Below are 26,304 nucleotides of genomic sequence, written 5' to 3'. Positions count from 1 at the left end.
CTACACTGGTTATGCCAGCTCTCTCTCTCTCTGTCTCTACACTGGTTATGCCAGCTCTCCCTCTCTCTCTCTCTCTATACTGGTTATGCCAGCTCCCTCTCTCTCTGTCTCTACACTGGTTATGCCAGCTCTCCTCTCTCTGTCTCTACACTGGTTATGCCAGCTCTCTCTCTCTGTCTCTACACTAGTTATGCCAGCTCTCCATCTCTACACTGGTTATGCCAGCTCTCCCTCTCTCTGTCTCTACACTGGTTATGCCAGCCCTCCCTCTCTCTCTCTATACTGGTTATGCCAGCCCTCCCTCTCTCTATACTGGTTATGCCAGCTCTCCCTCTCCCTCCCTCTATCTCTACACTGGTTATGACACACTGGTTATGCTCTCCCTCTCTCTGTCTCTACACTGGTTATGCCAGCTCTCTCTCTCTGTGTCTCTACACTGGTTATGCCAGTCTCTACACTGGTTATGCCAGCTCTCTCTCTCTCTGTCTCTACACTGGTTATGCCAGCTCTCCCTCTCTCTCTGTCTCTACACTGGTTATGCCAGCTCTCTCTCTCTCTGTCTCTACACTGGTTATGCCAGCTCTCCCTCTCTCTGTCTCTACACTGGTTATGCCAGCTCTCCCTCTCTCTCTCTCTACACTGGTTATGCCAGCTCTCCCTCTCTCTGTCTCTACACTGGTTATGGCAGCTCTCCCTCTCTCTCTGTCTCTACACTGGTTATGCCAGCTCTCCCTCTCTCTGTCTCTACACTGGTTATGCCAGCTCTCCGTCTCTACACTGGTTATGCCAGCTCTCTCTCTCTGTGTCTCTACACTGGTTATGCCAGCTCTCCCTCTCTCTCTCTCTGTCTCTACACTGGTTATGCCAGCTCTCCCTCTCTACACTGGTTATGCCAGCTCTCCCTCTCTCTGTCTCTACACTGGTTATGCCAGCTCTCCCTCTCCCCTCTCTCTGTCTCTACACTGGTTATGCCAGCTCTCCCTCTCCCTCTGGTTATGCTCTGTCTCTATACTGGTTTGCCAGCTCTCTCTCTCTCTGTCTCTACACTGGTTATGCCAGCTCTCCCTCTCTCTCTGTCTCTACACTGGTTATGCCAGCTCTCCCTCTCTCTCTGTCTCTACACTGGTTATGCCAGCTCTCCCTCTCTCTCTCTCTCTGTCTCTACACTGGTTATGCCAGCTCTCCCTCTCTCTCTGTCTCTATACTGGTTATGCCAGCTCTCTCTCTCTCTCTCTGTCTCTACACTGGTTATGCCAGCTCTCCCTCTCTCTGTCTCTACACTGGTTATGGCAGCTCTCCCTCTCTCTCTGTCTCTACACTGGTTATGCCAGCTCTCCCTCTCTCTCTGTCTCTATACTGGTTATGCCAGCTCTCACTCTCTCTGTCTCTACACTGGTTATGCCAGCTCTCCCTCTCTCTGTCTCTACACTGGTTATTCCAGCCCTCCCTCTCTCTCTGTCTCTACACTGGTTATGCCAGCTCTCCCTCTCTCTCTGTCTCTACACTGGTTATTCCAGCTCTCCCTGTCTCTACACTGGTTATGCCAGCTCTCCCTCTCTCTCTCTGTCTCTACACTGGTTATGCCAGCTCTCGCTCTCTCTCTGTCTCTACACTGGTTATGCCAGCCCTCCCTCTCTCTCTCTATACTGGTTATGCCAGCTCTCCCTCTCCCCTCCCTCTATCTCTACACTGGTTATGACAGCTCTCCCTCTCCCCTCACTCTATCTCTACACTGGTTATGCCAGCTCTCTCTCTCTCTGTCTCTACACTGGTTATGCCAGCTCTCTCTCTCTCTCTCTCTCTCTCTCTGTCTCTACACTGGTTATGCCAGCTCTCCCTCTCTACACTGGTTATGCCAGCTCTCTCTCTCTCTCTGTCTCTACACTGGTTATGCCAGCTCTCCCTCTCTGTCTCTACACTGGTTATGCCAGCTCTCCCTCTCTCCTGTCTCTATCTCTGTCTCTACACTGGTTATGCCAGCTCTCCCTCTCCCCTCTCTCTGTCTCTATACTGGTTATGCCAGCTCTCTATCTCTCTCTGTCTCTACACTGGTTATGCCAGCTCTCCCTCTCCCCTCTCTCTGTCTCTATACTAGTTATGCCAGCTCTCTCTCTCCTCTCTCTGTCTCTACACTGGTTATGCCAGCTCTCCCTCTCTCTCTGTCTCTACACTGGTTATGCCAGCTCTCCCTCTCTCTCTGTCTCTATACTGGTTATGCCAGCTCTCTCTCTGTCTCTACACTGGTTATGCCAGCTCTCCCTCTCTCTGTCTCTACACTGGTTATGGCAGCTCTCCCTCTCTCTCTGTCTCTACACTGGTTATGCCAGCTCTCCCTCTCTCTGTCTCTACACTGGTTATGCCAGCTCTCCCTCTCTCTGTCTCTACACTGGTTATTCCAGCCCTCCCTCTCTCTCTGTCTCTACACTGGTTATGCCAGCTCTCTCTCTCTCTGTCTCTACACTGGTTATTCCAGCCCTCCCTCTCTCTCTGTCTCTACACTGGTTATGCCAGCTCTCTCTCTCTCTCTCTGTCTCTACACTGGTTATGCCAGCTCTCCCTCTCCCCTCTCTGTCTCTACACTGGTTATGCCAGCTCTCCCTCTCCCCTCTCTGTCTCTACACTGGTTATGCCAGCTCTCCCTCTCCCCTCTCACTGTCTCTACACTGATTATGCCAGCTCTCTCCCCTCTCTCTGTCTCTACACTGGTTATGCCAGCTCTCCCCTCTCTCTGTCTCTACACTGGTTATGCCAGCTCTCCCTCTCCCCTCTCACTGTCTCTACACTGGCTGCTGCCAGGGCGTAATGATGGATTTGTGCTGCTGTTGCATTTTCAAGTGATGCTAGTTTTTATTCAATTGAAAAACAGACATGACAGACTAATACACTTAAAATGAGGAATTGGCATCAAGTCACAGCCAGCAGCCCTTAGCCTTAAATGAGAAACATTTTGAAGCTGCAGGGCCACTTTTATTACTTTAGAGCACTGATCAGTTTATCATTTTGAAACGGCCTAACTCTTGTCATTCACTGGAGATATTGTATTTTGACACCCCAAAACAACTTAGGAACATATTGGGCATGTCAATCGGTACAAATTCATATCTCAAGCTAATTCTATGTGGCTTATGATGTTGTATTTCGCATGTCATTCCAGGTTTGTAAACCATTTTGGTGATTCTTTAGGCCTACAGGTATAATGCTTTGTTTCAACATGTTTTAACCATGTACCAGCCTCTATGGAGTAGGCTTATGTTTTCATTAAAGGCCCAGTGCAGTCAAAAACCGAATTTGTCTGTGTTTTATATACATTTCCACACTATGAGGTTGGAATAAGACTGTGAAATTGTGAAAATGATGATAATGCCCTATTAGTGTAAGAGTTGTTTGAAAAGATCGCCTGAAATTTCAGCCTGCTTTGTTTGGTGGGATGGAGTTTTCGCCTGCCTGGTGACATCACCAAGTGTAAATGAGTTAATAGACCAACAAGAAAGAGAGTTCCAAACCTCTCTGCCTATAACAGCTGGTTTTCAGTGTCCCCTCCCCCACTCAGACCACACCCAAGCAGTTCTAGCAAAATTATTGCTTGAGAAATTGCTCTTTGCTAAGAATTTGAATTGAAAACAAATCACAGTAAAGGTAATTAATTGTTACCAAGAAATGATTTGATATTTAGATTAAAACAGCTTCATTGGATCTTTAGGAGGTGGTTTCCCAGACATAGATTAAACCTAGTCCTGATTCTCCATTCAAAGCACTTGTTTTGTCCAGGACTAGGTTTATTCTGTATAGGGGAAAGCGGCCCAACATCCCTCAGAAAGTAAACCCACCTGACGTAGACGATGTATGGATTGCCGTCGTCAACCCGGATGGATGTATTGATCCTTCTGATCCCTTCCTCTCGGTTACAGGAGAAGACATACTGAAACACAGTACAGAGAAGAAACAGTCTGCATGGTGCATCAGAACAGGGTGATGATAATAGTCTGCTACATCAGAACAGGGTGATGATAATAGTCTGCTACATAGTGCATCAATTGTTTGGGAAAAAACATAGCACAAAGCACTATGGTCCACAAAACATGCACAATTCTAGGCTGCATCAGCCGATTTCGGCAGTAGAGTACTGTAAACAACAATGAAACAGAAAATAATCAAAGACTTCATAGAGACTAGAAACATAGAGCCTGTGTTCCAAACATAACCCTATGTAGTCTGTTGACCAGAGCCCATAGGGCCTCCCATAGCAGATATAGAGAATAGGGTGCCATTTGGGACAAAACCTTTATCTTTCAAGTTTCAAGTTGTTGAGTCTCATGAGCCCTGGTCAAAAGAAGTGCACTATATAGGGAATAGGGTGCCATTTGGTACTCAGAAAAAGCCTCACCTGTAGCATTCCCTCCTGGATGAAGAGTTTCATGAAAAAGAAGCCCCTGGTCACTGCTCCTTGGTCAACGTACAGGATGGTCCCCTGGGCCTCCTGGGTCTGAAACCTCACAGTGATGTTGTTGTTGGCACCAAGGTCTATGCCCTCAAACTCCAAGTAGGAATTACCAGAGTACTGGACGTAGCTGGAGTCTGGAGATGGGAAAAGGGGGTGGGAGAGAGACGGGGAGATGACGGGCAACTTAGAAAAGTATAATATTTCATAAAACACCCTCACAGTACAGAGCACTGAGAAATTGTCGAATGTATTAATCTATAGAAGTGATGATTTTTTTCTCCAAAATATTGTCTGTATCTTATGGGGAGACAGGTAGCCTAGTGGTTAAAGCGTTGGGCCAGTAACTGAAAGGTTGCTAGATCGAATCCCTGAGCTGACAAGTTAAAAATATGCAGTTCTGCCCATGAACAAGGCAGTTAACCCTATTCTAGGCTGGCATTGTAAATAATATTCTTAACTGAGTTAATATAAATAAATACCTTGTTGAAACAGTTGAAGTTGAAAGTTTACATTCACCTTAGACAAAAACATTTAAACTCAGTTTTTCACAATTCCTGACATTTAATCCTAGTAAAAATTCCCTGTTTTAGGCCAGTTAGGATCACCACTTTATTTTAAGAATGTGAAATGTCAGAATAATAGTAGAGCGAATTATTTCTTTCAGCTTTTATTTCTTTCATCACATTCAGAAGTGAGTCAGAAGTTTGCATACACTCAATTAGTATTTGGTAGCATTACCTTTAAATTGTTTAACTTGGGTCAAACGTTTCGGGTAGCCTCCAACAAGCTTCCCACAATAAGTTGGGTGAATTTTGCCCATTCCTCCTGACAGAGCAAGTGCAACTGAGTCACGTTTGTAGGCCTCCTTGCTCACACAAGCTTTTTCAGTTCTGAAAAACAAATAGAACAAATGTTCTATAAGATTGAGGTCAGGGCTTTGTGATGGCCACTCTAATACCTTGACTTTGTTGTCCTTAAGCCATTTTGCCACAACTTTGGAAGTATGCTTGGGGTCATTGTCCATTTGGAAGACCCATTTGTGACCAAGATTTAACCTCCTGACTGATCTTGAGATGTTGCTTCAATATTTGCACATCATTTTCCTTCCTCATTATGCCATCTATTTTGTGAAGTGCACCAGTCCCTCTTGCAGCAAAGCACCCCACAACATGATGCTGCCACCCCTGTGCTTCACGGCTTGCAAGCCTCCCCATTTTTCCACCAAACATCAGACCAGAGGACAGTTCTCCAAATAGTACAATCTTTGTCCCCATGTGCAGTTGCAAATGATAGTCTGGCTTTTTTATGGCGGTTGTGGAGCAGTGGCTTCTTCCATGATGAGCGGCCTTTCAGATTGTGTCGATATAGGACTCGTTTTTACTGTGGATATTGATACTTTTGTACCTGTTTCCTCCAGCATCTTCACAAGGTTCTTTGCTGTTGTTCTGGGATTTATTTGCACTTTTCACACCAAAGGACGTTCATCTCTAGGAGACAGAAAGCGTCTCCTTCTTGAGCGGTGTTACAGCTGTGTGGTCCCATGGTGTTTATACTTGCGTACTATTGTTTGTACAGATGAAGATTTTCTTGATGATTTCTTTTGATTTTCGCATGGTGTCAAGCAAAGAGGCATTGAGTTTGACGGTAGGCCTTGAAATGCATACACAGGTACACCTCCAATTGACTCAAATGATGTCAATTAGCCTATCGGAAGCTTCTAAAGCCATGACATCATTTTCTGGAATTTTCCAAGCTGTTTAAAGGCACAGTCAACTTAGTGAACTTCTGACCCACTGGAATTGTGATACAGTGAATTATAAGTGAAATAATCTGTCTGTAAACAATTGTTGGAAAAATGACTTGTGTTATGCACAAAGTAGATGTCCTAACCGACTTGCCAAAACTATAGTCTGTTGACATTAAATTTGTGGAGTGGTTGAAAAACGAGTTTTAATTACTCAAACCTAAGTGTATATGTAAACTTCTGACTTAAACTTATATGAAAACTGTCTGATTGGTATGCCACTATTCAGCTGCGATGCAACACGTCATCCCTATTGAGTTTGTCAGTCTAGGAAGCAGCGCCAGGGGTCTGGGGCAAAATGATAAAAAAAAGACCCTTCAACTGAGTGTGTGATAAGTTACAACGCCAGCCTTGAAATGTAATTACGCTCCATAGAGAGTTCTAGGATGCCTCCCAAATGGCACGCTCTTCTGTATATAGTGCACTACATTTGATCAAAAGTAGTGCACTATATAGGGAATAGGGTACCATTTGGGACGAAGCCTTAGTGTTCTTCATAGAAATATGAAATATGGATCTGAACAGAAATAATGTATCAAAGGCTTCTGATTGTGATTGCCCCTCCTACAGAGTGTCAGGGGAGGCAGGGAGCTGTGTTTCTTTGGTTTTCTTGAGAGTTCATCACTGGTATACCATGAATAACAAAATATATAGGCCCCCGACAAATCTCCTTACATGAGTCAGTGGTGTGTTATCTTGTGGTGCCAATACATAGACTGTATGGCACCTGTTACTGAATGCATATTTTGGAGGCTCATTATTAAGTCTTTATCTCACTTCTAAACTCACTCAGACTCAATGCATAACACAGTAATGGTGGTTGGAGTTGTAACTGTACAATAGTTACGTCAACATTGGCTGCCACTACCTACTGTGAAAACATCATATGGAATGGATTTCTTAGTCCCAGAATGCAGAGGAATTCATTAACATTTTTATTTATTGTCCAGGGTAAAGATCTTTTCCTCAAAGCTAAGACGTAAAATGTCTGCAGGAGTCACGGATCAATTCAAGCCCTCTCGCTGTTTAATGCTGTCAGACATCCCGGCCTACCCTCTTTCAAAGCCATGTCTCTCTCTAACTGAAGGTTCTTTATGAATATTAGGGCCTGTAATTGTCCAGCACTGAACACTGATTAAAAGGAAAGAGGAAAGCCTCACAGCTGGAAACACAAGCCATCACAATTCTAGATCAACTAGGCCTTGCGTCCCAAATGTCACCCTACTGCCTATATAGTGCACTACTTTTGATCAAGGCCCCATTGAATATAGGGAATAGGGTGCCATTTGGGATGCACATTAGGAGTTATGAAATGTGGCCCTACCCTGCCTATAATGAGGTAAAGACCGTAGCCTTGGTGTGTCTTGTATTTGTCTCTAATTGGCAGGGTATATTGAAATATTAGCTTTGTTCATTGCAGGTGACAAAGTGATCATCCTTTTTTATGCTTTTCTCAGTGGAGGTGTGGAATGGAGATGGGCTTTTACTATCTAAACATGCGCACACTACAAAAAACCTTACGGTAATCAAACTGGGGTAGAAAATGATTCACAACAAGTGCAAACATGGACATGGTTATTGTCTAAATATTTACTAAAGCAGATAGATGCAAGCAAGAACACTCAACACAAAGGATATGTAGCTCTTCTAGTTCACTTAGGAGACTGACTATCCACAAGCCAGACTGTACAGTACAGTACGAAGACAATGGCTAAGGACCTACAGATGGTAACTGAGAGAGATTGATTAGTCTGCATTCACCAGAGTGGAATTAAAGCCAGGGTGAAGTTACTGGAAAGAAAATGATGATATGAAAAACCACTGTGCTGGTGCTCTCTGATGGGTAAACACTATGGGGCCACAGAGACTTGGTAGAAGCTGCTCGGAGAAAAATGTTTTCTGTTGACTGGCAGAAAAACTTAAAGCATGATGGGAATTAATTTTCCCATCAATGCACTCTTGAAGAATTATGACATGTTTGCAAATGTAATTAAGAGGAAGGAATGTTGACAGATTTCATAAAAGGGAAAACATTTCTGCTGCATGACCCCAAATACTGTAGTCTTTAGAAACATATAAAGCCATAATAAAATCACACATTAACAGCATAGACCCTTTTAGCTCTGTGAATGAAAACGTATATTGTCCTGCGATTGTTAAAAGCCCTCACACCTCTTCCATTTATGAGTTGTAAAGGGGTAAATAGGATTGCTTTGCTACAAGCCGTGAAGCATGTAAATGACACAATATACTGAAGGTAGAGAGGCGGAGAAAAGAGAAGAAGCCTGGCTCAAAGGAATTTAATCATACAACTTTATTACATGGCTCATTGTATAGCATGATATTCTGCTTTCTATCATCCGCGTCAGTAAGGCAATTATGGGACATTTCAGGAAGGCTTGTTCTACTGCCTGGAAGTCTATTGAGGGTAGAGACGCAGACCGTTTTAAGAGACTGACTCAGACTCCAGTAATTTGGGGCAGAGAGAGCATTAGAGAATCTCATCATGCTTTATGTACTGTATTCCTCGTTTGCGACAAACGTTGCAATTTGTTGACAAGAAATAGCCCCAACCCATCTGAAAAACCCTGTTCTAATCATAAGCGCTCCCTAATACACCTGTATTGTACTTCTTCTTCTATTTCTTCTTTTCACTGTTAAATGGCTACACCTCAGACATCAGCCAGATCACTGTTAAATGGCTACACCTCAGAAATCAGCCAGATCACTGTTAAATGGCTACACCTCAGAAATCAGCCAGATCACTATTAAATGGCTACACCTCAGAAATTAGCCAGATCACTATTAAATGGCTATACCTCAGAAATCAGCCAGATCACTGTTAAATGGCTATACCTCAGAAATTAGCCAGATCACTATTAAATGGCTACACCTCAGAAATCAGCCAGATCACTGTTAAATGGCTACACCTCAGACATCAGACAGATCACTGTTAAATGGCTACACCACAGAAATTAACCAGATCACTGTTAAATGGCTACACCTCAGACATCATACAGACAGATCACTGTTAAATGGCTACACCTCAGACATCATACAGACAGATCACTGTTAAATGGCTACACCACAGAAATTAACCAGATCACTGTTAAATGGCTACACCTCAGAAATTAGCCAGATCACTGTTAAATGGCTACACCTCAGAAATTAACCAGATCACTGTTAAATGGCTACACCTCAGAAATTAGCCAGATCACTGTTAAATGGCTACACCTCAGAAATTAGCCAGATCACTGTTAAATGGCTACACCTCAGAAATTAACCAGATCACTGTTAAATGGCTACACCTCAGAAATTAACCAGATCACTGTTAAATGGCTACACCTCAGAAATTAGCCAGATCACTGTTAAATGGCTACACCTCAGAAATCATACAGACAGATCACTGTTAAATGGCTACACCCCAGACATCAGACAGATCACTGTTAAATGGCTACACCTCAGACATCAGCCAGATCACTGTTAAATGGCTACACCTCAGAAATCATACAGACAGATCACTGTTAAATGGCTACACCTCAGAAATCATACAGACAGATCACTGTTAAATGGCTACACCCCAGACATCAGACAGATCACTGTTAAATGGCTACACCTCAGACATCAGCCAGATCACTGTTAAATGGCTACACCTCAGAAATCATACAGACAGATCACTGTTAAATGGCTACACCTCAGAAATCAGCCAGATCACTGTTAAATGGCTACACCTCAGAAATCATACAGACAGATCACTGTTAAATGGCTACACCTCAGAAATTAGCCAGATCACTGTTAAATGGCTACACCTCAGAAATTAGCCAGATCACTGTTAAATGGCTACACCTCAGAAATTAGCTAGATCACTGTTAAATGGCTACACCTCAGAAATTAGCCAGATCACTGTTAAATGGCTACACCTCAGAAATTAGCCAGATCACTGTTAAATGGCTACACCTCAGAAATCTGACAGACAGATCACTGTTAAATGGCTACACCTCAGACATCAGCCAGATCACTATTAAATGGCTACACCTCAGAAATTAGCCAGATCACTGTTAAATGGCTACACCTCAGAAATTAGCCAGATCACTGTTAAATGGCTACACCTCAGAAATTAGCCAGATCACTGTTAAATGGCTACACCTCAGACATCATACAGACAGATCACTGTTAAATGGCTACACCTCAGACATCATACAGACAGATCACTGTTAAATGGCTACACCTCAGACATCAGACAGACAGATCACTGTTAAATGGCTACACCACAGAAATTAACCAGATCACTGTTAAATGGCTACACCCCAGACATCAGACAGATCACTGTTAAATGGCTACACCCCAGACATCAGACAGACAGATCACTGTTAAATGGCTACACCTCAGAAATTAGCTAGATCACTGTTAAATGGCTACACCTCAGAAATTAGCCAGATCACTGTTAAATGGCTACACCTCAGAAATCTGACAGACAGATCACTGTTAAATGGCTACACCTCAGACATCTGACAGCCAGATCACTGTTAAATGGCTACACCTCAGACATCTGACAGCCAGATCACTGTTAAATGTCTACACCCCAGACATCAGACAGATCACTGTTAAATGTCCACACCTCAGAACTCAGCCTCTTTTCGGTTGTTGTCTTGATTTATCGAGCTGCTAGAAGCGAGACCTCTATCAATATCAGTTAGACTTTGAGTCCCAATAGACCAGCCTGTTTGATCTGACGCAGGGTGGCCGCCAGGGTAGATGGGCTAACCTTAACACCACCCTCTGTCTGACCCTCCTTCTCTCTGGACAGGAATAGGACCAATACCCTGAGGAGAAAGAAAGGACAGAGAATTATCAGGGAGAGAGAGATAATAATCAGGAAGAGAGAGAAAGGGAGAATTTTCAGGGAGAGAGAGAGAGAGAGAGAGAGAGAGAGAGAGATAATTAATCAGGGAGAGAGAGATAATTATCAGGAAGAGAAAGAGAATTATCAGGAAGTGAGAGAGAGGGAGATTTTTCAGGGAGAGAGAGAGAGAGAGAGAGAGAGAGAGAGAGAGAGAAGATAAGAGAGAATTTTCAAAAGAGATAATAATCAGGAAGCGAGAGAGAGGGAATTTTTCAGGGAGAGAGAGAGAGAGAGAGAGAGAGAGAGAGAGAGAGAGAGAGAATTGTCAGGGAGAGAGAGATAATAATCAGGAAGCGAGAGAGAGGGAGAATTTTCAGGGAGAGAGAGAGAGAGAGAGAGAGAGAAATTGTCAGGGAAAGAGAGATAATTAATCAGGGAGAGAAAGAGAATTATCAGGAAGTGAGAGAGAGGGAGATTTTTCAGGGAGAGAGAGAGAGAGAGAGAGAGAATTGTCAGGGAGAGAGAGATAATTAATCAGGGAGAGAGAGAAACAGAGAATTATCAGGGAGAAAGAGAATTGACTGTGATCTGAGAATTAATGAGGATAAATGCAAGCCAACAACGATGTGCTCTCTCCCTCTCCCCGCTCTCCCTCCTGCTCTCCCTCTCCCCGCTCTCCCTCCCTCCCTATTCAGTCCCTGACAATAGGCTTTGCCAATGCTGATGATGGAAAATTACCCCTCAGAGACAAAGCCATTCATTCATTTTAAAGCCCTTGTTTGGTCTGATGTAGGCTTTGATGCAGTCTGAGGCTGGTGTGTGTGTGTGTGTGTGTGTGTGTGTGTGTGTGTGTTCGTGGCTGCTAACTGCTGCCACGAGGCGGGGGTATGCCTCATTAACAGTTAGCTCCAGTGTCTCTCCCAGGTCTCTCCTTTTCCACTAGCTACCTTCAATTATCAGGTTTTACTGTAGTTACCATCCTGGCTATCATCCTCCAGTATAACTGGCCTTTAATGTAGTTACCATCCTGGCTATCATCCTCCAGTATAACTAGCCTTTAATGCAGTTACCATCCTGGCTATCATCCTCCAGTATAACTAGCCTTTAATGTAGTTACCATCCTGGCTATCATCCTCCAGTATAACTAGCCTTTAATGCAGTTACCATCCTGGCTATCATCCTCCAGTAGCTATCATCCTCCAGTATAACTGGCCTTTAATGTAGTTAACATCCTGGCTATCATCCTCCAGTATAACTAGCCTTTAATGTAGTTACCATCCTGGCTACAACATTAACAATGTCTGCGCTGTATTTCTGATCAATGTGATGTTATTTTTATTTATTTAACGAGGCAAGTCAGTTCAGAACAAGTTCTTATTTTCAATGACGGCCTAGGAACAGTGGGTTAACTGCCAAAATAAAAAGCTTTTCTTTCAAAAACAAGGACATTTCTAAGTGACCCCAACCTTTTGAACAGTAGTGTATATATATATATATATTATAGCTATCATCCTATAATGTATAGGGAATCAAAAGTAGATACAGTATGCTATGCTTGTTAAAGAGCCAATCTGTGATTGACACATCCATCAGGCAGAGTGAACACTTTATAGATGTTTGAATCTCAGCTTGCCCCTTTAAGATTGTCAACATCATGTAGAAACATTCAAATCAATTATTTTTCCCCATTCAGGTTGAGTACAGAATTGCACAAGCACTGTCTGTTTCCATCCATTTCGCTAATAAAACATGCCCCCCCCCCCTCCCAGGGGAAACATTACAAGAGGCCAGGGAGAGGTTCATGACCTTATCTTATCTCAGTCCGATGACACCTTCAACCAGTCAGTTCATTATGCTGCCTGACAAATCAGCCACAGAAGAAGACTCACGTCCTGCTATTATGTTATATCGGAGACATTAAGTCCATATCAATTACATCCCACTGTCTATAGTTGGCTTCATTAATTGATTTTAAGTTCCCATTCTTCCTAAGTTTTTTTTAATGAAAAGATTTGTCCTTTGCGTGTCTTACTTAACCCCTCACAGTGTAATTTACTACCTTGGTGTACAGTGTATTATCAACTATGTGAACGGCTGGCTCATGCCTACTTTACATTAGTGTTTGGAAGCAGCTAAATTAAAATGATTTGGTGCTTGACAGCACATGAAGGATTACTTGTTGTTTACTGTTCGAATGCATTATGAAGTTATGAGTAATGGTAAAAAAAACACCACAAAATTGCAGAATTTCTGTACTACTCCTTACATGAATGTCACTGTGTCGTTAGCCACCTCTGTCAGACTGGGACAAACAATATGAATGTCACTGTGTCGTTAGCCACCTCTGTCAGACTGGGACAAACAACATGAATTTCACTGTGTCGTTAGCCACCTCTGTCAGACTGGGACAAACAACATGAATTTCACTGTGTTGTGAAGTGCTACTGTGACTTAAATGTGGTATTTACAATCCCCTGCACAAGACGTAATAAACCTTATTTGATACATTCAGATGTACATTGAGAGGTAAAGTTACACTCATTGGAAGCACAGGACATAGGCCTACCGAAATAAACCTTATTTGATACAGTCAGATGTAATTGTGTTTGTTTTAATTGATAAAAAAGTATTTGAATCATGTATTTGAGCCCGTGCTGTGCCAACTGAGTCTCATACAAATATGGATCAGTATTCTACCCTTACGGAAAAAACACTGGAATTTCATGTGATCTTATGTGAAGTTAATGTGATAATAGGTGACAACACGTAAAGCAACATGTGATAACATTAAACTACACATGTGATAACATTAAACTACACATGTGATAACATTAAACTACACATGTGATAACATTAAACTACACACATGATTTAAACTCCCAAAACATAATTTAACAAGTAAAATTTGATGTGAAAACATTTCTGTTAAGGGTACTTTCTGTGGATATAAGAGTTTACTAGTCTATTCTTCATGGCCCTCTCTATATTGACTTTTATCTGGGAATACAAATACAGGTGGAAAACATTAAACTGATCATGCTAAAGAAATCTATATCTCTGTGATGGGCTGAGCTTTTTGTACACATGTGATAACATTAAACATTCTAGGGATTCTATGATCTTTCAACAAATGTCTCACATCAGGAGCACCTCTACATGAGCCTGTAAGCTACAATGAATTCAAGTAAACTTTGACTGTGAAGCCACTGCTGTACTGGTTAGGAACTGGCTTTCGGGAAAGTGGCATTGATAAGCCAAGGTCACTAGATGATGATTCATTAATACACATCGTCAATTACAGAACATGGAGATCTTATTAGTAGGATTAAAACCACATCCCTCACTATCTAATGAGTCATTTTAAAGGGTGATCCAGTACAATCACAGGATATGAGCTTATTTTACATCCTGACAACACGGTCGTTTAAAATGTGTATTTGATGTATAGTGTACATACACAAGTATTCAGGATTTCAGCATGACCAGTCAATTGAACAAGAAACCAAATTAATTCAGGATGCACTTTGTAATTTCTTGAGGTGGAAAGACATTTTGATTGTTATTATATACAGTTGAAGTCGGAAGTTTACATACACTTAGGTTGGAGTCATTAAAACTTGTTTTTCAACCACTCCACACATTTCTTGTTAACAAACTATAGTTTTGGCAAGTCGGTTAGGACATCTACTTTGTGCATGACAAGTAATTTTTCCAGTAATTGTTTACAGACAGATTATTTCACTTATCATTCAGTGTATCACAATTCCAGTGGGTCAGAAGTTTACATACACTAAGTTGACTGTGCCTTTGAACAGCTTGGAAAATTCCAGAAAATTATCTCATAGCTTTAGAAGCATCTGAAAGGCTAATTGACATCATTTGAGTCAAATGGAGGTGTACCTGTGGACGTATTTCAAGGCCTACCTTCAAATTCAAATTTCACATTCTTAAATTAAAATGGTGATCCTAACTGACCTAAGACAGGGAATTTTTACTAGGATTCAATGTCGGGAATTGTGAAAAACTGAGTTTAAATGTATTTAGCTAAGATGAATGTAAACTTCCGACTTCAACAGTATTCACGCGTACATTAAAGCCATAAGGATAAACCACTACATTCAAGACTAAGGAGATGATTGTCAAAGACCCCAGGAAAAGGAGTCATAGACTGACTCTCTACCGTTGACAAGGGGCTTGGAGCAGGTTGAGTCCTTGGTGTCCACATTTTAACTGACATGGTCCAAACACACTGAAGACAGGTCTACAAATGTTGGTTAGGGACTTGTCAGTAAAGCATTTGACTCATGTTGGTTAGACTGAAAAGCATTTGACTGTAAGATCTACACTGTTGGTTAGGGCTTGTCAGTAAAGCATTTGACTGTAAGGTCTACACCTGTTGGTTAGGGCTTGTCAGTAAAGCATTTGACTGCCTAAGGTCTACCTGTTGGTTAACTGGGCTTGTCAGTAAAGCATTTGACTGTAAGGTCTACACTGTTGGTTAGGGCTTGTCAGTAAACATTTGACTGTAGGACCTGTTGGTTAGGGCTTGTCAGTAAAGCATTTGACTGTAAGGTCTACCTGTTGGTTAGGGCACCCCAGTAAAGCATTTGACTGTAAGGTCTACTGTTGGTTGGCTTGTCAGTAAAGCATTTGACTGTAAGGTCTACCTGTTGGTTAGGGCTTGTCAGTAAAGCATTTGACTGTAAGGTCTACCTGTTGGTTAAGGGCTTGTCAGTAAAGCATTTGACTGTAAGGTCTACCTGTTGGTTAGGGCTTGTCAGTAAAGCATTTGACTGTAAGGTCTACCTGTTGGTTAGGGCTTGTCAGTAAAGCATTTGACTGTAAGGTCTACCTGTTGGTTAGGGCTTGTAAGTAAGCATTTGACTGTAAGGTCTACCTGTTGGTTAGGGCTTGTCAGTAAAGCATTTGACTGTAAGGTCTACCTGTTGGTTAGGGCTTGTCAGTAAAGCATTTGACTGTAAGGTCTACCTGTTGGTTAGGGCTTGTAAGTAAAGCATTTGACTGTAAGGTCTACACCTGTTGGTTAGGGCTTGTCAGTAAAGCATTTGACTGTAAGGTCTACCTGTTGGTTAGGGCTTGTCAGTAAAGCATTTGACTGTAAGGTCTACCTGTTGGTTAGGGCTTGTCAGTAAAGCATTTGACTGTAAGGTCTACCTGTTGGTTAGGGCTTGTCAGTAAAGCATTTGACTGTAAGGTCTACCTGTTGGTTAGGGCTTGTAAGTAAGCATTTGACTGTAAGGTCTACCTGTTGGTTAGGGCTTGTCAGTAAAGCATTTGACTGTAAGGTCTACCTGTTGGTTAGGGCTTGTCAGTAAAGCATTTGACTGTAAGGTCTACCTGTTGGTTAGGGCTTGTCAGTAAAGCATTTGACTGTAAGGTCTACCTGTTGGTTAGGGCTTGTCAGTAAAGCATTTGACTGTAAGGTCTACCTGTTGGTTAGGGCTTGTAAGTAAGCATTTGACTGTAAGGTCTACCTGTTGGTTAGGGCTTGTAAGTAAGCATTTCACTGTAAGGTCTACACTGTTGGTTAGGGCCTGTAAGTAAGCATTTCACTGTAAGGTCTACACTGTTGGTTAGGGCCTGTAAGTAAGCATTTCACTGTAAGGTCTACACTGTTGGTTAGGGCTTGTAAGTAAGCATTTCACTGTAAGGTCTACACTGTTGGTTAGGGCCTGTAAGTAAGCATTTCACTGTAAGGTCTACACTGTTGGTTAGGGCTTGTAAGTAAGCATTTCACTGTAAGGTCTACACTGTTGGTTAGGGCCTGTAAGTAAGCATTTCACTGTAAGGTCTACACTGTTGGTTAGGGCCTGTAAGTAAGCATTTGACTGTAAGGTCTACCTGTTGGTTAGGGCTTGTCAGTAAAGCATTTGACTGTAAGGTCTACCTGTTGGTTAGGGCTTGTCAGTAAAGCATTTGACTGTAAGGTCTACCTGTTGGTTAGGGCCTGTAAGTAAGCATTTGACTGTAAGGTCTACACTGTTGGTTAGGGCTTGTAAGTAAACATTTGACTGTAAGGTTACCTGTTGGTTAGGGCTTGTCAGTAAAGCATTTGACTGTAAGGTCTAAAATAAGTTAGGGCTAGTAAAATTTGACTGTAAGATCTACCAGGGCTTGTCAAAAAGCATTTGACTGTAAGGTCTACCTGTTGGTTAGGGCTTGTCAGTAAGCATTTGACTGTAAGGTCTACCTGTTGGTTAGGGCTTGTAAAACTGTAAGGTCTACCTGTTGGTTAGAAGTAAAGCATTTGACTGTAAGGTCTACCTGTTGGTTAGGGCTTGTCAGTAAAGCATTTGACTGTAAGGTCTACCTGTTGGTTAGGGCTTGTCAGTAAAGCATTTGACTGTAAGGTCTACCTGTTGGTTAGGGCTTGTCATTTGACTGTAAATCATTTTGACTGTAAGGTCTACCTGTTGGTTAGGGCTTGTCAGTAAAGCATTTGACTGTAAGGTCTACCTGTTGTGTTAGGGCTTGTCAGTAAACATTTGACTGTAAGGTCTACCTGTTGGTTAGGGCTTGTCAGTAAAGCATTTGACTGTAAGGTCTACCTGTTGGTTAGGGCTTGTCTAAAGCATTTGACTGTAAGGTCTACCTGTTGGTTAGGGCTTGTAAGTAAAGCATTTGACTGTAAGGTCTACCTGTTGGTTAGGGCTTGTCAGTAAAGCATTTGACTCTAAGGTCTACCTGTTGGTTAGGGCTTGTCAGTAAAGCATTTGACTGTAAGGTCTACACTGTTGGTTAGGGCCTGTCTAAAGCATTTCTCTGTAAGGTCTACACTGTTGGTTAGGGCTTGTAAGTAAGCATTTGACTGTAAGGTCTACACTGTTGGTTAGGGCTTGTCAGTAAAGCATTTGACTGTAAGGTCTACCTGTTGGTTAGGGCTTGTAAGTAAGCATTTGTGTAAGGTCTACACTGTTGGTTAGGGCTTGTCAGTAAAGCATTTGACTGTAAGGTCTACCTGTTGGTTAGGGCTTGTCAGTAAAGCATTTGACTGTAACCTGTTGGTTAGGGCTTGTATAAAGCATTTGACTGTAAGGTCTACACTGTTGGTTAGGGCTTGTAACCATTTGACTGTAAGGTCTACCTGTTGGTTAGGGCTTGTCAAGCATTTGACTGTAAGGTCTACCTGTTGGTTAGGGCTTGTCAGTAAAGCATTTGACTGTAAGGATTTGACTGTAAGGTCTACCTGTTGGTTAGGGCATGGATTTGACAAGGTCTACCTGTTGGTTAGGGGCATTGTTCTAAAGGTTCACTGTATGGTCTACCTGTTGGTTAGGGCTTGTAAGTAAAGGATTTGACTGTAAGGTCTACCTGTTGGTTAGGGCTTGTCAGTAAAGCATTTGATTCTAAGGTCTCCTGTTGGTTAGGTTGAAACCAGTTAGTAAAGCATGGATTCTACAAGGTGTCTTGTCAGTAAAGCATTTGACTGTAAGGTCTGTTGGTTAGGGCTTGTCAGTAAAGCATTTGACTGTAAGGTCTACCTGTTGGTTAGGGCTTGTCATAAAGCATTTGACTGTAAGGTCTACCTGTTGGTTAGGGCTTGTCATAAAGCATTTGACTGTAAGGTCTACCTGTTGGTTAGGGCTTGTCAGTAAAGCATTTGACTGTAAGGTTCTACCTGTTGGTTAGGGCTTGTAAGTAAAGCATTTGACTGTAAGGTCTACCTGTTGGTTAGGGCTTGTAAGCCGGGGTCATAAAGATTTGACTGTAAGGTGTACGTTGGTTAGGGGTCATGGATTCTACAAGGTCTACCTGTTGGTTATGGGCTTGTACAAGGTTTGACTGTAAGGTCTACCTGTTGGTTAGGGCTTGTCATAAATTTGACTGTAAGGTACCTGTTGTTAGGGCTTGTCAGGGCATGGATTCTACAAGGTGTCAGTAAAGCATTTGACTGTAATGGATTCTACAAGTTCGGTTAGGGCTTGGATTCTACAGTAAAGCATTTGACTGTAATGGATTCTACAAGGTGTTGGTTAGGGCTTGTTCTAAAGCATTTGACTGTAATGGATTCTACAAGGTGTTGGTTAGGGCTTGGATTAAAGCATTTGACTGTAAGGTCTACCTGTTGGTTAGGGCTTGTCAGTAAAGCATTTGACTGTACAAGGTGTCGGGCTTGTCAGGTTTGACTGTAAGGTCTCGGCTGTTGGTTAGGGCTTGTCAGTAAAGCATTTGACTGTAAGGTCTACACCTGTTGGTTAGGGCTTGTTCAGTAAAGCATTTGACTGTAAGGTCTACCTGTTGGTTAGGGCTTGTAAGTGGATTTGACTGTAAGGTGTCGGCCACTTGTAAGGATTCTACAAGGTTGGTTAGGGCCGGTAAGGTACAAGGTAGGATTTGACTGTAAGGTCTACACTGTTAGGGCCTGTAAGTAAAGCATTTGACTGGGGTCTACCTGTTGGTTAGGGCTTGTCAGTAAAGCATTTGACTGTAAGGTCTACCTGTTGGTTAGGGCTTGTCAGTAAAGCATTTGACTGTAAGGTCTACCTGTTGGTTAGGGCTTGTCAGTAAAGCATTTGACTGTAAGGTCTACCTGTTGGTTAGGGCTTGTAAGTAAGATTTGACTGTAAGGTCTACCTGTTGGTTAGGATTCTAAGTAAGGTTTCACTGTAAGGTCTACACTGTGGTTAGGGCCTGTAAGTAAGCATTTCACTGTAAGGTCTACACTGTTGGTTAGGGCCTGTAAGTAAGCATTTCACTGTAAGGTCTACACTGTTGGTTAGGGCCTGTAAGTAAGCATTTCACTGTAAGGTCTACACTGTTGGTTAGAGCTTGTAAGCATTTCACTGTAAGGTCTACACCTGTTGTTCTCGGCGCACGTGACAAATAAACTTTGATTTGATTCCTGTATATTAACACACAAAATAAGTTATAAAATGCAGTTAGCATTAAAAAAATGAACTAAAAAAATCTCAAAGCATTGCAAGACAAATCTCCACAAAACACAGAGAAGCAATTGATAGTTCTGTGTTACATGTTCCTTTTCATCTAGAAATCTGCCCTTGGCGTGGCTGACAATATCCTAATGATCTGTGCTACACTGTCAACACACCTCAGTAGTCAGTTGTAATTTCAGGAGGAATCATTAGAACACCAGTTTGGGTTGCTCTTGTTCTGAGGATTTGTTGTGTCTGTTTGAAACCAGTTATGTGGATGTTTATGACTAGAGTCTCTCTATATAGTTTTATATTTTATATATATATATATATATACACTGAGTGTACAAAACATTAGGAACACCTTCCTGTTATTGCATTTCACCCCCTTTCCCCCTCAGAACAGCCTCAATTCACCAGGGCATGGATTCTACAAGGTGTTAAAAGCATTCCACAGGGATCCTGGTCCATGTTGACTCCAATGCTTCCCACAGTTGTGCCAAGTTGGCTGGATGTCCTTCTTGATACAAACAGGAAATTGTTGAATGTGAAAAACCCAGCAGGGTTGTAGTTGTTGACACACTCAAACCGGTGCGCCTGGCACCTACTACCATCCCCGCTCAAAGGCACTTAAATCTTTTGTCTTGCCCATTCACCCTCTGAATAACGCAACCCATGTCGCAAGGCTTAAAAATCTCTCTTTAACCTGTCTCCTCCCCTTCCTCTACAAAATGATTTAAAGTGGATTTAACAAGTGACATCAATAAGGGATCATAGCTTTCAGATCAAATCAAATTTTAATGGTCACATACACATGATTAGCAGATGTTAATGCGAGTGTAGCGAAATGCTTGTGCTTCTAGTTCTAACCGTGCAGTAATTTCTAACAAGTAATCCAGCAATTTCACAACAACTTCCTTATACACACAAGTGTAAGGAGTTAATAAGAATATGTACATATAAATATATGGAAGAGCGATGGCCGAACGGCGTAGGCAAGATGCAGTAGATGGTATAGAGTACAGTATATACATATGAGATGAGTAATGTAGGGTATGTAAACATTATATTGAGTGGAATTGTTTAAAGTGACTAGTGATACATTTATTACATCAAATTTATAATTATTAACGTGGCTAGAGATTTGAGTCAGTATGTTGGCAGCAGCCACTCAATGTTAGTGATGGCTGTTTAACAGTCTGATGGCCTTGAGATAGTTAGCTGTTTTTCAGCAGTTGCCGTACCAGGCGGTGATACAGCTCGACGTGATGCTCTCAATTGTGCATCTGTAAAAGTTTGAGTGTTTTTGGTGACAAGCGAAATTTCTTCAGCCTCCTGAGGTTGAAGAGGCGCTATTGTGCCTTCTTCCCCACACTGTCTGTGTGGGTGGACCATTTCAGTTTGTCTGTGTTGTGTACCCCGAGGAATTTAAAACTTTCCACCTTCTCCACTACGGTGGATAGGGGGGATGCTCCCTCTGCTGTTTCCTGAAGTCCACAATCATCTCCTTTGTTTTGCTGACATTGAGTGAGAGGTTATTTTCCTGACACCACACACCCGAGGGCCCTCACTTCCTCCCTGTAGGCCATCTAGGTAATCAAGCCTACCACTGTAGTCTGCAAATTTGATGATTGAGTTGGAGGAGTGCATGGCCACGCAATCACGTGTGAACAGGGAGGACAGGAGAGGGCTGATAATGCACCCTTGTGGGGCCCCAGTGTTGAGGATCATTGGGGAGGAGATGTTGTTTCCGACCTTCACCACCCGGGGTGGCCCGTCAGAGAGTTCAGGACCCAGTTGCACAGGGCGGAGTCGAGACCCAGTGTCTCGAGATTAATGATGAGTTTGGAGGGTACTATGGTGTTAAATGCTGAGCTGTAGTCGATGAACAGTCTTCTTAAATAGGTATTCCTCTTGTCCAGGTGGGTTAGGGAAGTGTGCAGTGTGATTGCGATTGGTGATATGATGATATGATCCTTGACTAGTCTCTCAAAGCACTTCATGATGACGGAAGTGAGTGCTATGGGGCGATAGTCGTTTAGCTCAGTTACCTTAGCTATCTTGGGAACAGAAATAATGGTGGCCCTCTTGAAGCATGTGGGCACAGCAGACTGGGCTAGGGATTGATAGAATATGTCCGTAAACACACCAGCCAGCTGGTCTGTGCATGCTCTGAGGACGCGGCTAGGAATGCTGTCTGGGCCGGCAGCCTTGCGAGGGTTAACACGTTTAAATGTTTTACTCATGTTGGCTGAGGTGAAGGAGAGCCCGCAGGTTTTGGTGGCGGGCCGTGTCAGTGGCACTGTAATGTCCTCAAAGCGAGCAAAGAAGTGGTTTAGCTTGCCTGGGAGTAAGACATCGGTGTCTGCGATGGGGCTGGTTGTCTTTTGTAGTCCGTGATTGACTGTCGACCCTGCCACATACCTCTCGTGCCTGAGCCATTGAATTGTGACTCTACTTTGTCTCTATACTGACGCTTAGCTTGTTTGATTGCCTTGCGGAGGGAATAGCTACACTGTTTGTATTCGGTCATGTTTCCAGTCGCTTTACCATGATTAAAAGCAGTGGATCGCTGCGCCAGTTTTGTGCGAACGCTGCCATTTATCCACGGTTTCTGGTTGGGTAGTTTTTAATAGTCGCAGTGGGAACAACATCACAGATGCACTTGCTAATAGACTCACTCACCGAATTAGCGCATACATCAATGTTGTTGTCTGACGCTATCCGGAACATATCCCAGTCCATGTGATCGAAGCAATCTTGAAGCATGGAATCAGATTGGTCGGATCAGCTTTGAACAGACCTGAGCACGGGAATTTCCTGTTTTAGTTCCTGCCTATAGACTGAGAGCAACAAAATGTAGTCGTGGTCTGATTTGCCGAAAGGAGGGCGAGAGAGGGCTTTGTATGCGTCGCGAAGTTAGAGTAGCAATGATCCAGAATTTTGCCAGCCCGGGTCACTCATTCGATATGCTGATCAAATTTTGCGAGCTGTGTATTCAGATTAGCCTTGTTAAAATCCCCAGCTACAATAAATACAGCCTCAGGATATGTGGTTTCCAGTTTACATAGAGTCCAATAAAGTTTTTTCAGGGCCGTCGAGGTATCTGCTTGGGGGGATATACACGACTGTGATTATAATGGAAGATAATTCTCTTGGTAGATAATGCAGTCAGCATTTGATTGTAAGGAATTCTAGGTCAGGTGAACAAAAGGACTTGAGTTCCTGTATGTTGTTATGATCACACCACGACTCGTTAATCATAAGGTATATACCCCCGCCCTCCTTCTTACCAGAGAGATGTTTATTTATGTCGGCGCGATGCGTGAAGAAACCAGGTGGCTGTACCGACTCTGATAACGTATCCCGAGTGAGCCATGTTTCCTTTTCAGTCTATGTTATGGAAAGAGCAGGTGTTCATAATGTTACTGTAATGAACACAATGGGAGACAGGGCTGGTTTCAAGCGCAGGGCGCACGCAGCAGGTGCAAATTTGTAAAGGACCACAGGAGGAGGCAGGTAGCTGGGTACGAGGGCAGGCAGAAGGTCACACACAGGGTGTCCAAAAAGGCAACAGTAGGGGCAGGGGAAAAGCAACGTTGTCCGGGAGATCAGGTAATAGGTTGATAACAGAAAATCTGATATAGGCAAAATGCGTCGTTAGTGAGGCAGGCCAAAACTATCATACAAACCCTTTATAGACGGACAACTATTCCGAGACAGCTCCATAACACCATGGCTGTACTACATTCTACAGGGACTTCAGGTTACGAAAAAAAGAAGGTATGGGTACTGTAAAAATAACTGAACATTATGAAGTGGATATGAACATACACATACTCAATTACATGCTAGCTTACACATACAGACTTATACATAAACACACACCTGATCTCGCTCTCTTCTCACTCTCTTTTCTCTTCTCTTCTCTCCCTCTCTCTCTATTGTCTCTCTAATGCATAGCAACCCAGGTGTAAAATAGTAAATAACGGCTACTTCTCAGAGAGTTTTGAATTGTCAAGAGGAGTTAAACAAGGATGTCCGCTGTCACCACATCTATTCATTATGGTCATCGAAATGCTAGCTATTAAAATCAGATCCAATAACAACATTAGAGGATTAGTAATCCAAGTCTTAAAAACAAAGGTGTCGATGTATTCCGAAACTCAAGTTTTATATTAAGTCCATAAGCTAGATCCCTGCAATGACACATTGATGATCTAGATAACTTTTCTGTACTTAATTATGATAAGTGTACAATATTACGTATTGGATCTTTAAAAAAATACAACTTTTACATTACCCTGTAGCTTACCTATAACATGGGCTGATGGTGAAGTAGACATACTCGGTATTCATATCACAAAATATATAAATAAGCTCTCCACAATGAATTTCAATAGAAAACTTAAAATAGACAAGATCCTGCAACCATGGAGAGGTAAATACCTGTCTATGTATTAAAAAATTGCCCTGATTAACTCATATCTTTGTTCACTCAGTTACTTATGGCACTGTCTGATCCTGATGATTCGCTTTTCAAATCATTTGAGCAAAAAAACAGACAAAAATAAAACGTGCATATCTATATAATTAATATGAATTGGGTGGGTTGAGATCATTAAATATAAAAGCACTAAACCTCTCTCTAAAAGCTTCATTCATTCAAAAGTTTTATTTGAACCCCAAATTGGTTCTCAAGTAGATTACTAAGAAAAGCTCATCCATTGTTTAAAAATGGCCTTTTTGCCTTTGTGCAGATTGCCCTGTCTCATTTTCGATTCATTGACATTATACTTTTTTCAAAGTATCTCTCTTTTTCAAACAAGCATTGCAGAACTAGCTACAATTTCAATTTCATCCCCCTGAAAAGATACAACAAATATTACAGCTGAACTCAAATGTGCTGGTTGATTAAAATACCTGTATTTATGGGAAAGGGTATTTTGTTCTTAAATTATATTGTAAATTGGATTGGTAGAGTTATGTCCTTCATGGAGTTATCAGAATTGTACAGGAAGGTCTGCTCAATCCAAGAGTACAACCAATTGATTACAGCATTACCCCAAAAATGGAGGAGGCAGGTGGCAGCGGGAGGAGGTAGGGAACTGGTCTGTCTGCCCAATATAAAGGATCAAAACTGTCGGAGGAATAAAAATAGCATACATAGGAAAGTATACCCGTTTCATTTGAGGACCAGGATGTTGACAACTGTGCCATACAGATTGCAAAATAGTTGGGAAGAGATTTTTGATGTCCCGATTCCATGGTACAGGATGTATGAGTTGATATATACAGTGGGGCAAAAAAAGTATTTAGTCAGCCACCAATTGTGCAAGTTCTCCCACTTAAAAAGATAAGAGAGGCCTGTAATTTGCATCATAGGTACACATCAACTATGACAGACAAAATGAAAAAAAAAAATCTAGAAGATCACATTGTAGGATTTTTAATGAATTTATTTGCAAATTATGGTGGAAAATAAGTATTTGGTCAATAACAAAAGTTTATCTCAATACTTTGTTAAATACCCTTTGTTGGCAATGACAGAGGTCAAATGTTTTCTGTAAGTCTTCACAAGGTTTTCACACACTGTTGCTGGTATTTTGGCTGGGCAACACGGACTTTCAACTCCCTCCAAATAGGGAGTTGAATATGTTCTATGGGGTTGAGATCTGGAGACTGGCTAGGCCACTCCAGGACCTTGAAATGCTTCTTACGTAGCCACTCCTTCGTTGCCCGGGCGGTGTGTTTGGGATCATTGTCATGCTGCACAGCATAGTTGAAAGATATGTGTTGTGTAGAAACCTGAAGTGGGTGGCCAGCAGAGATAGATGGGATGGGCTGAGGGAAGCTGAGAGTTGGGATGTGGAATTGGAGACAAGTGAGAGTAGAGTTTCTGTGTGGGAGATAGAATGATGGACAAAGATAAAAGGATAAAAAATAACATAACAAAAAGTCAGTTTGCATCACACTGAGGGGCATTGTTTGTACAACTAATGCCGGTTTGCCTGAGGCTGATTCCGTGCAGGTGTGTTGTACACATGCATATACACACTCTCATTCAAATAAACACATACAAGAACACACACATACATGTAATAGTGCCAGACATGCACGCAAACATATAAAGTAGGAATTGCTGTTATGATTTCAGTTGTTCTTGATGTCCTTTGTTTTAAATATATATTTTTTTGCATGTTTTCTTCTGTTTGCTGTTTTCTTCTGTCTTTTCCTTTTTTCTCTTGAGTTTATTCTCTTGGCTGTTGGTGCATTGGGGGGGGGGGTTCTTGGGGTGGGGAACGGAATTCATTATTTTTTT

General features: G+C 42.2%; 1 protein-coding gene across 1 annotated transcript in view; it reads right to left on the bottom strand.

Annotated features, from left to right (window-relative positions):
• Nucleotides 1-3,020: 3,020 nt before the first annotated feature.
• eys (eyes shut homolog) overlaps nucleotides 3,021-26,304 on the bottom strand; it is a 275,926-nt gene continuing 252,642 nt past the window's right edge. The window contains exons 37-40 of the mRNA XM_064936327.1: nucleotides 25,703-25,836; nucleotides 4,385-4,575; nucleotides 3,828-3,919; nucleotides 3,021-3,060 (exon numbers count right to left, since the gene is read on the bottom strand). Coding sequence (XP_064792399.1) covers nucleotides 3,021-3,060; nucleotides 3,828-3,919; nucleotides 4,385-4,575; nucleotides 25,703-25,836 — 457 coding nt within the window. The remainder of the gene's footprint in view (nucleotides 3,061-3,827; nucleotides 3,920-4,384; nucleotides 4,576-25,702; nucleotides 25,837-26,304) is intronic.

The sequence above is a fragment of the Oncorhynchus masou genome, chromosome 24, assembly GCF_036934945.1.
Source record: "Oncorhynchus masou masou isolate Uvic2021 chromosome 24, UVic_Omas_1.1, whole genome shotgun sequence".
Taxonomy (NCBI): Eukaryota; Metazoa; Chordata; class Actinopteri; order Salmoniformes; family Salmonidae; genus Oncorhynchus; species Oncorhynchus masou.
Note: the sequence above shows the minus strand (reverse complement) of the source record. Positions and strands in the feature narration are given on the sequence as shown.